A 13,020-nucleotide genomic window follows, 5' to 3' on the forward strand; every position below is an offset into this window, starting at 1 on the left:
AAATTAACCAATCAAATTCGTTGTTTTTACTGAATAAATATAAGTTTGGTGTTGTGTGTGTATGTGTGTAATATAATTATATATTATATATAATTATAATATTTTTTGAAGTTATTTTTTATAATAATAATTAATATTTATATGATATATGTGTGTTTTTATTTTAATAACTTTGATATTACGTATATAAATAATATTCATTGGTGTGTAAAAACGTTTCGATAAATTTATGAGCTTCGATAAATATATTTATCGAAATAGAAATAAACCATCATTATTATTACATTTAACCACAATCGGTAATTTCATTAACGTTTATATCGGTATGCAAATATTAGTCTACATACGCGATCCACAAGAGGTACGCAAATCGATCTAAATTAGTGTCGTCTACTTAAAAAAGAAAGAAAAAAATATATATATATAAACTTAAATTTTTCTTATCACAGACTTATGTGACGTATGCTATATGTGATCTGTCATAAATTAAGGAATATATATCTGTTTTAATGATTATGAAAATAGTTAATTGCAATGAGTGAAAAGAATACTAATTCGGCTTTGGTTAGACGAGTTAATAAATTACTCGAATCAAGAGTAGAGCATGACAAGGTATGTTAATAAATATAATTTATATATATATACATTTAAATATATCTGATTGTTATGTATATTAAGTTTACTCTTATTATTTTTCTTCTTTTTTTTTTTTCTTAGGATACATTGGAAGCTTTGAAAGAATTGTCAACATTTTTTACGGAGAACACATTAAATGCTCGTCGTAATTTAAGAAGTAAAATAGAAAGAAGAAGTCTTGCCATTAATGAAGACTTTTTATCATCTTTTAGAGAAGTTAAAACTTGTTTAGATAATATATATCAAGATGTATTAGCGATGAATACTTCAGTTCAATGTATGACCAATCGCTTACAAATTACAAAAACTAAAACTTCCCAGCTTATTGAACAAACAACAAAACTTCAAAATGAAAGGTATTTTATTCCTAAAAAGTAATATAATTAATTGTAGGAAAAAGGTGTAACATTTGTATACAATTTGTAGTCAAGTATTATCGATGCAACAAGAAGTTGCAAATGCATTTATCAAGAATTTTCAATTATCTCAATCAGAGATAACAAGTTTACATGGATCGCACAGAGAGTCTCCTATAAGTGAAGAATTTTTTACTATTCTTAGTCGAGTACAGGTAAAATTTTCAATAAAGTATTTTAAATCAAGTTTATGTAACACGTTAAGCGCCAAGTCTTTTTTGTTGAGCTTTCCATTTAGGCTATTATAATCTGCCAGTCATAGAAAGGATATAAGAATATTGGTCGTTAGTGATCGACATAGCCTGGATAGAAAGTCTAAAGCCAGTCCCTAGGGACTAGCGCAGCATTTAACATGTTAATTTATTTAAATTTAATAATATTTAAATTTAAAGGAAATACATAGCAACTGCAGAATATTGATGCAATCTGGTTATCAAACGCTGGCTTTAGATATAATGCAAAGAATGACGCTTCTTCAAGAAGCCGCTTTGGAGAGGTTATACAGATGGACGCAGAGTCAATGTAAATATATAGAAGATGAACAGTTAGCACCTTTACTTGTTAAAGCAATGAGTAAATTGCAAGATAGACCTATTCTATTCAAGTATGTTGAACTATTTATATTTTAGTAAAATAATTAATTTTTACAATTATTTATTAAAACTTTTTTATCAGGTATATTCTAGATGAATATTGCGCTAACAGAAGAACAGCTCTCATAGGGTCTTTTATCGACGCATTAACGTTAGGTGAATCCATTGGTGGAACACCAAATCCTATAGAAATGCACGCTCATGATCATAAAAGATATGTTGGCGACATACTTGCTTGGTTGCATCAAGCAATTCCTATTGAAAAGGAGAACATATTGATTTTAGTTAAAGATTGCGATAAAACTGGTAAGAAATTGCTATCGATAATAATATTCTTAATAAGTTGCTGCATACAATTATTAGGAATATTTATTTTAGATGTATCTGATCAAATTAAGCAGTGTCTAAGTAACATTACGGAAGGACTTTGTCATCCTCTACAATCAAGAATAGAACACATAGTCTCTGTCGAAGCTCCAGCTACTGTCTTATATTCTGTTACAACTCTAATAAGATTTTATCGTGCTATAATTCAGCAAGTTATACCAGATAGCATTTTAGATTCAACTTTGTATGATTTGTTAGTATTAAGCGAGAAAAGTTTTCTCAGTAGATTACAAAGAGAAACTAGAATAGCTCTTGGAGAACGAGCTGAACCACCAAGAAATGATTTGGTACCGGCTCCATCAGTTTCAAGATTACTATACCTCTTGAATGAAATTCTATCCGTGGCTAGCATAGCTGAAGATAGAGAAAAAGATATGCTTCAAGTAAATTCAATCATATTGATATAATACATTCAATCATATCGTTATTAACACAGATTATATTTTTACAGATAGTATCGTGTATCATCGATCCATTACTACAAGAAGTTAATGAAACAGCTTCGAGGTTACCTACAGTTGATATGGCTGTGTATCTTCTTAATTGTATGCATCAAATACAATCAACATTAGGATTATATGAATATATGGATCAAAGATTAGAACGATTGCAGGTAAACAATTAGTTCTAATTTAAATGTTAATGTAATATTTTATTATTTTTTTCATGTATTAATTTTTTTAATTTATCAAATATAGGCTCAGTCAGATGCTCAAATTGATACGCTTACATCGGAACAAGCTAGCTCTTTAGTCGCAAATTTAAATCTTGGATCAATCTATACTATTTTACAAGGACGTGAACAAGGTCCTCTTTCTGATATTCCTGGAATGGATCCGTTAAGTGTTAAAGAATTCACGGTAATAAATAAATCATATTTTCTGAAATATTTATCAATTTAATTTTAATAAATAATTTTATTATTGTTATTTTAATATAATTTATTATTCTAATATATTAACATGTGTGTGTGTTTTTGTAATTTCATTTAGAACAAATTGGAAGCATTTTTAGTAATGCCGGATGTATTATTATTACCTCAAATAAATTTACTACAAAGCAACAATCATCGTGAGGCTACCAAGAAACGTTCATTTGAAGTAATTGGAGCTATTTACAAACAGCTTTACGAAGCTTGTCACGATCCGAAAAATTTATATAAAAATCCGACTGGTTTATTTACGAGATCACCGGATGAACTTTTACAAATATTAGTTTCCCAATGATTGTGACCTTGGAGAATGAATATATTTAATAAAGATGTAAATATATATAATCAGCTTATATATATAGTTATTAAAATAATTTATATTATTCTAACAATCGTAAAAAACCAAAAAGGCGAAAGAATGATTAAAAATTGGATAACAATGTTTAAAAAAAGTCTATTCTTGTGTCACGTCTTACTTTTTAATTCGAACTATTCTTATTCGTCGTACTTCTTAACATAACATAACACCAAGCATATTTTCTTCCTCAATCGCTTCATAAACATACTATGTACCTTATGTGTGTGTTCATTATTTTTGCAAATTCTTTTAACGTTTTCTTAAGCCACTTTCCATATCGCACGATTAATTTCGCCGATCTCCGCAATAGCTAAGAGTTTACTATAGACAAACAGCAATAAATCAATCCCTTGGTACTAGGCAGAGTTTCATAAAATATGACTGCAAAATTTGCCAAATAAAGACTAAGACTAAGACTGTGCCAAATAAATCGACTATTTTTTTTTTTCGGTCCCATATCAAAACTTCGTTGAGAGTGACGAAAAAAAATTGTGTCAAAATTTGAGCTCTCTATCTTCATTTTTCAGTTAGCGCTCGCTAAAATAAGAATTTTCGCCAAAAAAAGTTTTTTTTCACTTATTTTTTGGTTATAGACAATTCAATATACCAAATATAAAAAAACCCTTGGTATGGTTTTGTAGGAAATTAAATTCTCTACAAAGATGATTTTTTATCGAACTTAAAAAATCAACAGCTTTTTTTTTATAGCTGATTAAATTACAATTCGTTCTGTAATTTTTATTTTTAATTATTGATGAACACTCATTAAACTACTTCCTAACGAAAGAACATAATAATGCAATTTTTCTAGGAATATTTATGATCTAAAAAAATAGTTTTATACTTTAATTGATTGTAGTACGGTACTATAGAAGTTAAAAAATTTTATCACCAAATAAAATGAAGACAAAAAGATTAATTTTTTAGTTATAAGTCTCATTGACTTGAAAATTATTCATGCTTTAAAATTAATAAAATATATATTTTTCTGTCATTTTTATTCGTCAACGAATTCTTCTATAGCCCTCGTAACGCGAAACGGCAGTTTTAAAAACCCCGCCAGTGTGAAACTACAAACATGATTTAATAGATGTCGTTAACATATACGTCACAGCTGGTTAGATAAAGTTGGCTACATTGACAGCTGACTAGTATTTATTTTAAAATTTGAGACTATATTGTTGATATCTTCGGAGATTAATTGTTACTCGTTTTGTAGAGATTTATTAGTTATGTCGGAAAATAGTTTGAACAATGTTTATCTTTTGGGTGCCGTTCATAATAATTTGCCATCACACAAGCTGCCTAAAAATGGCGATGTTTTGAATTATTTTATGTTTAAGTATAAGATCTTAAAGAAGACAGTTCGTGAATGTGCTGCAGAGATTATAAAAGAAGTTCAAGAAATTTGGAGTGATATGAATACACCATTGATAAAACATCAACATGCAATTAAAAAAATGGAAATGCTATTTACAGAATGGAGAAATTTAGATAAAAGTCGACTTAAAAAACATTCGGAGTTTCATCTGTTGAAAATAAAAAAATTTACTGATAAACTAAATAAATTATTTGATGTGAGATTAAAAAAAGATATATCTCATGACTCCTGTCCTGAAAAACTGTTTTCGTTAATAAGAAGAAGTAAAGGCCGGTTAACACCGATACCAGATGACGTAGAAGATGAGAGTTTTCCTCTTGAACCAATAGAGAACGATATTGATGAAAATGGTAATTATTATAAACTTCTTATATGCTGACAAGACATTAAAATCTAATTTTTCTTAAAGCTTATTATTTAAAAATCTAATCATTCAATATTTTTTTTCAGTCTTAAGTCAAGCTTTATCTGACACATCTATTTCTTTTGGAGAATTGAGCAGATCATCTAGTTCTTGTTCACAGAGCTCCAAAAAGAACGATATCTAATTTTGAAGGACGAACTTTCGCAAAGTTCACATGAAAATAAATAGATGTTATGACTCCCGAATTATCATCAGCTTTGGACAGATCAAATGTCTCTAGCAGAAATGCTGCTTATATCGTTATCGCTGTCGCAAGAGTTTGGGCCATGATCCTAACAAAATTAATGTTTAGCCATAGGTTAATACATAGAATCGTAATAAAATGAGAAAAATGATGGCGACAGATATAAAACATAATATTCTGCTGTCCAGCAGAATTAGTATTACACTGGGACGGTAAATTGCTCCCAGATTGTGGTTTACTCAGAAGTTGAGGCTGCCACTAGTTTTATCAGGTCTAAATTATGAACAACTTCTAGCAGTTCCAAAATTAAACAGTGGTAAGGATTCATCAAGCGTCAATCGATAGTCGCAGAGTTAAAACGATGGGACATTGGCTGCCACTAGTTTTATCAGGTCTAAATATGAACAACTTCTAGCAGTTCCAAAATTAAAACAGTGGTACAGGATTTAATCAAGCTCAATCGATAGTCGCAGAGTTAAAACGATGGGACATTGTCAATAATGTTAAAGGAATGTGCTTCGACACTGCCTACGTTAACTCAGGTATTACATTTTTGTGCAACTAGATTAAAACTAGTGCTCTAAGCCAAAAATTATGCTTTATCGTCATTGGATTTTTCTCATTGGTTTTTTGTATTGATCATTATTGACTGTTTTAAAGGTGATGAGAAAGCAGCAGTATACATTGAGAAAGCTTTGAATGAAAAATTGCTCTGGTTTCCCTGTCGGCATCATATTTATGAGCTAGTTTTAAAAAGTGTTGTTGAAGTTGTCTGGCCTGTGTCTTGTGGTCCAACTCCGGCAGTTTTTAATCGATTCAAACGAGAATGGTCCACGATCGATCAGTCCCAGTTTGAAACAGGAATGGATGATCTAAAACGTCAAGCAAATGTTGTGTGAAAAAAAAACAAGATATTTTGGAATTTATTTTATATCAAATGAAGGTAAACTTAATCAATTAAATATCACTTTGTTTTTATACGACAACTATCATCAACGGATCAATAAAAATATTCTGATTATTTTAGGAATTCCAACCTAGAGGGGATTATAAGAGCTCTTACTTTGGTCTGTATTTTTGGGAGAAGTTCCACCTCAAGGTATTTCTTTCAAGACTCCTGGCGCACACCATCATGCTCGATGGCTGTCAAAAGCAATTTACTGCTTAAAAATTTATTTATTTAAAAGTCAATTTAAACTTGCTAAAGTCGAGCTTCCTAAACTAACACAAGTTTGTATCTTTATTGTCAATGTTTATATCAAAGGTTGGTATAATGCCACCAATCAGTATCTACGCTCCGTATCAGGATTTCATGTTTCTTAAGTATATTAGATTTTAAACACATAAACGTAAAATTTTCCGAAGCTGCATCAACTAAATTTCTTAGACATCTCTGGTACTTGGCCGAAGATCTTGTGGCATTATCATTCTTCGATGAAAGAATTCCATCGGCCATCAAGATAAAATGGTTCAAGCAATAAAAATCGACAGAGTACAACAGAAAATACGAGAAAGTTATGTTTGAAACAAGAAGATTAAAATCATTCGGCTCAAAAGATATAAGTGATTTTGTTACTCAAAAGTCGATGGTTTTATTCGAGAAGTTCGGTTATCTACAAGTTTTCTTGATTTACCTGTAGATCAATGGGAATTCGATGACGAGTACCAGGCTTCTTTAAAAATTGTTCGATCGATAAAAGTTGTAAATGATATTGCCGAAAGAGCTGTAGCGTTAATTGATAAATAATGATAGTCTCACTTGTGATGAAGAACAAAAACAGTTTTTATTACAAGTTGTTGCTGAGCATCGCAAAAAATATCCCAATTGTAACAAAAAACTAGTAAAACATATGAATAAGACAATAATAAAGATTAGCATAATTTTTTAATTTATTAAAATTTTTTAAGATATTTCGTTTTTAGTAATTATCTATTTCTATTAAAATACTAATGATTTTTATACAATCATAGGTTTGTGCAATTCTTACTGTAAACAGAAAAATTTCACCGAATTTTGAATCAATAAGGTGAAAAACAAAAAAAAATAGAATTGACATGTAATTCATTATTTTAAAAGTAAAGAATATAAATTACTCAACAGTATTTACATTCATTACGGCATAAAAACTATTTTTTTAGATCATAAATATTCCTAGAAAAATTGCATTAGTATGTTCTTTTCGTTAGGAAGTAGTTTAATAAGTGTTCATCAATAATTAAAAATGAAAATTATAGAACGAAATGTAATTTAATCAGCTATAAAAAAAAAGCTGTTGACTTTTTAAGTTCGATAAAAAATCATCTTTGTAGAGAATTTAATTTCCTACAAAACCATACCAAGGGTTTTTTTATATTTGGTATATTGAATTGTCTATAACCAAAAAATAAGTGAAAAAAAACTTTTTTTGGCGAAAATTCTTATTTTAGCGAGCGCTAACTGAAAAATGAAGATAGAGAGCTCAAATTTTGACACAATTTTTTTTTCGTCACTCTCAACGAAATTTTGATATGGGACCGAAAAAAAAAATAGTCGATTCATTTGGCACAGTCTACAGTGCAAATCTAAATGTACCACAAATAGGCGTGCTTGTCATAAAAACCAATTGCTATGTGATGTAAAATGTCACCAATCTTTAGATTGCAATATTAAATAAGCATAATTTTCTTTGTTTTGCAAATTCATTTCCTTAATTGTAATAATAATTTAAACCGTTTGATTCTCTTTCTATTATAGTTTTTTAATTGATAGATGATTAATTCTATCAACTAATTTGTTGATTGTTTGATTGTATATTAACTTGATTTTTTAGATATCGAAAAATAAATAAATAACATTATGTTAATTTAAGCATACAGAAACGTTTTTGTTGTTTCAGCAAAGATTTTATTTTCAATTTAACGAGTGCCTAGTAGGGAATGTGCAGATTATCTAGATAATTTTTAGAATAACTAATTTATGCACTTTATTGGTAGCATACATATATAATCCGAGTAATACATTTTGTATTTCGTTGTTATTTATTATATAATATATAATAGAGTATTTCATAAAATATAAACATGACAAATTAAAAATATGAAAAATTTTGAAAACAAACAATATTTAATTGAAAGTAATATTTATCATTTAAAACATTGGTGTTTATCAAAACATATTAGATGAATTCTTTTTTTATATTGTACGCAAACTACAAGTACTGACAATAAACTGACAAAAACTGACAAGTACGAACTACGAAGATGAGATCTCGTTTTTCTTTACATAGGTAAAGATAAGCCCTATCGCGCTGCTTGGATCTTTTCTCATTTCATTCCTAAAGCTCTATTATGCTGTTCGGCTTTGATCGTATTTTTTGAACCTTTGGTACTTAAATAGTTAATGTTGTTAGACTTTTTAGTTTATGCTAATCCTTTTTATGGCGTTACTATTTAGTATAATGGTATAAATGTTCGGCCCCCATCCATCCCGCAAAATATAGTTTTGAGGCTCCAAAAAAACAAAACAACTTATTATATAAAGAAAAAAAATTTGCATTACATAAAAAAACAAATTATATTATATTATATAAAGATTATTATAAGACTTCTTCTTATTAATTTATTATATTATTATTTATTAATGTTTATTAATAGCTTTTCTTAACAATTAAAGAAAAAAGAGGACAGGAATTATATATATAACTATATATATATATTTAAAGACTTAATAGAATCTTTCGTCGTATTTCTTAACATAACGTCACGTCAAACATATTCAGTGTACTCTCTGAAAAGTCTTCAATCCCCTATCCTTAATCTATTGTTTTTTTCGTTACATTTATATATACTTTATCTATCCTCCTTTATTGTCTCTCGTCTTTTCTTTTCGGCGTATTTCACCTTACCTTCTTTCTTTTCTTCGAAATCTCTCCCTTCGCTCCATTGCGGATCGTATAATCTCTGTTTACGTACGATTATGTACGTTATAAAAACGCACGGACATACACCCTTACAACTCTCTTATTCCTTTACACATGAAAAAAAGAATAACATTTCTTATAGCTTTACTTTCAAGAAAAACGTCTTTGACTATTCTAAAAATATCTAAATACTCACTTTCAATACCGATAATTCTCTAATATTAACGTCTTAAATTTCTCTTGTTCTTATATGTATGTACACTTTTACTCTCGAATTTCTATTATCTTGACAATACAGTAAGTATGTGAAAAGTAAAAGATTTGTATTTTTACATTATTAATTTTAATATAATATATATATTTGCATGTGTCACTTACTAACATTAATAGTAAGTTATATAAATAAACAAAAGTTTTAATTATATATATTTTTTTAAATTTAATTCTTGTAATATTTTATAAATAAAAAATTATTTTTAAAAAATGCTCTGGTATTTAAATATAACTATGGATTTTATATTTGGAAGTTATACTTCTTTTGGCGCGTTTGTGGTGTGTGTGTGTGTATGGTAGCGTGGTATGGGTTGTTGTTGGTGGGGAGTTGGTGGGAGTCCGTATGTCTGTCTGTGCCTGTGCGCGATAATGTATTCTTTTCAATGTGCTTAAATAGTAATTTGATATTCTTTAGGATACCAAAGTTTTAAGTTGGTGCGTATGAAATGTCGGATTCTTAAGTGAATATTTAAAACTGCATTTTTTTTCAAAAGCGTTTTATTTAATCAAAATATGCTCCATTCGCTTCAATATACTTTCCCCAACGAGATTATAATGCACTGAAGTCGGTCTTAAAGAAATTCTGATCTTTAGAATCAATAAACTCTGATATGTATTTTTTCAGTCTGCCTTCATCTTTAGATTGTTTAGCACGTAAAAATTGTTGTAAAGTTTAAAAAAATGAAAGTTAGTTAGCGAAAGATCCGATGAATAAGATAGGTGCGCCAAAATTTCATATTTTCATTTATTTGAAAAAATTGGGTTAGTAATGATGAGAATACGTTTAATCGATCCAGTTTATTTCGCTTGGTTAGTTAGTACGGTATCCACTTATCCACTTTTTTCACCTTGCCAATTTCAGAAAGGTGTCGCAATATTGTTGTATGATCAATTTTCATTCTGGTAGGAAATTCCCTTGTAGATAAAGTTGAATTCGTTTCTAAATATCGTTTTTCACGGACGTTTTGGGTCTTCGACGCGGTTCGTTTTGAAGGGAAAATTCACGAGACCGAAGTTTTTCAAACCAACGATGCACTTTTCGATCGTTACCAGTATTCTTCCTAAACGTCTGGTTTATATTGCGTGCAGATTTTGCACCATTATTACCAAGTTTATACTCATATTAAAAAATTACATGAATATCGGTTGAATCCATATCCTTATAAAATTTAAAAAAAATTAAAAAATTAAACATTTTTGAGAAAATTTGTTTTGTTGAAATGTAACTCTGGCTGTCGACAGTACTACTATAAACGAAGTTATGCCAAAAATAAAAGAATAACGAAAACAGGGAGAACAAACATTCACATTAGGGTGCTTTTCTTTTTCAACTATTTTTTTTTTCAGTCTCATCGTGAAATTTTGTTGCAAGTACTCAAAAAAAAATTCCCTTAAAGTTTGGGCCCTTAATATTAATATTAAGTCCTCGACCAAGGCGTGTAAAGACTTCCCATTAAAAAAACACAGAAACTCTGATTTTATATCTTTAAATTTCTATAGCTCAGTGGCATTTCATAGCATCGCTTCGACCATGGACGGGTTTTTTTCAAAATCGAATGCTCTATAAAAGTGTCCATTGCGGCCAAGCCGTAACTCGAACTGGCGAGGTAGTACAGGCCTCTAAATTTGATTTTTCCATGAAATTCGCGTTTTTTCGCATTTATCTCGTGAATAAAAAGAGCTACAGAAAAAAAATGTGAATGATAAACTTGTAGAAAATTCAATTTCCTACAAAAAAGGTCGTTGTATCACTCTCTCTACCTTATTTTCTCTCACTCCTGTATATTACTCTCTCTACTTTATATATCTGCCGTTAGCGACAAGTCGGTTTTTCCTTTATCTTTTTTCAACGAACATATTTTTAATTTTGACAAAGAATCTAAATCATTGGTAACCGGTACGATTATATCGTCAACATACGTAAATACAACTTTGCGGCAGATAAGCTTCCTAAAAATATTTGCTATGTACCGTAAAAAACTTGTAGGACTATTACATAACCCAAAAGACGGATCAAAGCTTTTTCTTCTCGTTCCGTTAACTTCTTTAGTTGACCTGAACAGTATTTATTTCCTATAATTCCTTCAGATTTCGATTTTTTAAGAATGTGTAATGTATCGTAGATCTATTTATATTTAATAATAACACCACCACAAAGCCCTGATATTAATTCGATTGAACATCTGTGGGCAATAATAGGAAAAGAATTACCAAAATTTAATATAACATCAAAAACAAATTTGAAAGACAAAATACTCGAAGTATGGAGTTCTATATCACCAAGTTTTACGGAAAATTTAGTAAAGAGTATGCATAATCGCTTAAAAAATGTTATTCGTGCTAAAGGTGGTCCTATTAAACATTAAAGGCTTAAAAATTATCTGTTCAAATACTTTTGTGGCTTCAGCAATCGTTAAGTTTGTAAGAAATAAATCATAACTATTGAATATATATTTCGATTTGTTTGAAACTATACCTGTATAATCTAGAGAGTCATAATTCTATCCAATATTAATAATATGTCGGTAAATATTCCATAATATACTTATTATAATTAATAAAATATATCATGGGGCAAATGTTCAAATACTTTTGTGAGTCACTGTAAGTAGTATTTAGAACGTATTAGATATATTTATAAATTGTAAACATTCGAAGAAGACTCGATAGAAGTCAAAAAAGAAAATAAATATATTTCAAATTAGATATTTCAAAATTTGAATCTAAGGATATATAAAATATAATTAACGCTATATTATGTTTATATTTATATTTAACAATGAGTAACATTAACGAATAAATATGTAACTTTTCCAACTTTTAAATAAAATTTCGTTAGAAAACTTATTATATATTTTATTATTTGGTAACAGATAGATTCTATGACGTATTATTCGTTTGATTATTTTATCTGATTAATTTCTCTATCTACTTTTCGCAACAATAGTTATAAAATTGTTTCATATTCTAGAGAAAATATACTTATTTACCTGTACTTGTATCTGTACATACAGTGTCATCAATAAAGGAAAAAGTCTTTTCATTGAACCAAGTAAAGATTATAAAACAATACAATATTAAATACAATACAAATACAAATTAATTTACAAATATAAATTAATTACAATACAAATTACAATACAAATTAATATACAAATACAAAATTAAAATAAAACAATACAATGCATACCCAAAAAAGTTGGAAAAAAAAAAATATTTTTGTTCATAATCTTGTTTTATCAGTTTGATGTTGTTTACAAATTTCCTGGAAGTCTGTCTGTGCCACTTCCAGGAATCTTATATTTTTTCACCTCTTTCACCTAAGTTTAATGTCTGTTTTTAAATATGATTATATAGAAGTTGTATTTTTGTTAATTTATATTGATTCTAAAATTTATTGACTTACATAATTAATAAATAAAGTTACATTTTTCGAAATAGTTTATATTTTATTTCCTAAAAACCTTAGGTGTCCGCTACTAGGGAGGGGGGCGACTTCCTATATATGTGGGAATGGTAGAAAATTTATGAAACTTGT

The 13,020-nt window shown here is 28.7% G+C and overlaps 2 protein-coding genes across 3 annotated transcripts; both read left to right on the forward strand.

Annotated features, from left to right (window-relative positions):
* Nucleotides 1-220: 220 nt before the first annotated feature.
* Nucleotides 221-3,316, forward strand: LOC122515405 (conserved oligomeric Golgi complex subunit 6). 2 transcript variants are annotated; one of them, XM_043632728.1, is made up of 10 exons: nt 221-361; nt 450-612; nt 718-992; nt 1,063-1,207; nt 1,445-1,656; nt 1,728-1,951; nt 2,024-2,415; nt 2,484-2,645; nt 2,731-2,892; nt 3,025-3,316. In XM_043632728.1, the coding sequence occupies exons 2-10, from the start codon at nt 535-537 to the stop codon at nt 3,256-3,258; spliced, it is 1,884 nt and encodes a 627-aa protein (XP_043488663.1). In that variant the 5' UTR covers nt 221-361; nt 450-534; the 3' UTR covers nt 3,259-3,316. The 2 variants fall into 2 exon arrangements, with proteins under 2 accessions (XP_043488663.1, XP_043488662.1); XM_043632727.1 differs by having other exon boundaries at nt 221-612.
* A 1,127-nt stretch (nt 3,317-4,443) lies between these two features.
* LOC122515570 lies at nt 4,444-5,250 on the forward strand. The gene is made up of 2 exons (XM_043632969.1): nt 4,444-5,052; nt 5,153-5,250. The coding sequence occupies exons 1-2, from the start codon at nt 4,554-4,556 to the stop codon at nt 5,248-5,250; spliced, it is 597 nt and encodes a 198-aa protein (XP_043488904.1). The 5' UTR covers nt 4,444-4,553.
* Nucleotides 5,251-13,020: the final 7,770 nt, after the last annotated feature.

This window comes from Polistes fuscatus, unplaced genomic scaffold (assembly GCF_010416935.1).
Source record: "Polistes fuscatus isolate 324 unplaced genomic scaffold, CU_Pfus_HIC Scaffold18, whole genome shotgun sequence".
Taxonomy (NCBI): Eukaryota; Metazoa; Arthropoda; class Insecta; order Hymenoptera; family Vespidae; genus Polistes; species Polistes fuscatus.

Bases quoted from the DNA above. Each gene is read 5' to 3' on its own strand.
- LOC122515405 (XM_043632727.1), top strand. From the start codon at position 535: ATGAGTGAAAAGAATACTAATTCGGCTTTGGTTAGACGAGTTAATAAA. The intron at 1,208-1,444 runs GTAAAATTTTCA...TTAAATTTAAAG, and splicing joins CTATTCTTAGTCGAGTACAG to GAAATACATAGCAACTGCAG. The intron at 2,646-2,730 runs GTAAACAATTAG...TATCAAATATAG, and splicing joins AAAGATTAGAACGATTGCAG to GCTCAGTCAGATGCTCAAAT.
- LOC122515570 (XM_043632969.1), top strand. From the start codon at position 4,554: ATGTCGGAAAATAGTTTGAACAATGTTTATCTTTTGGGTGCCGTTCAT. The intron at 5,053-5,152 runs GTAATTATTATA...ATTTTTTTTCAG, and splicing joins GAACGATATTGATGAAAATG to TCTTAAGTCAAGCTTTATCT.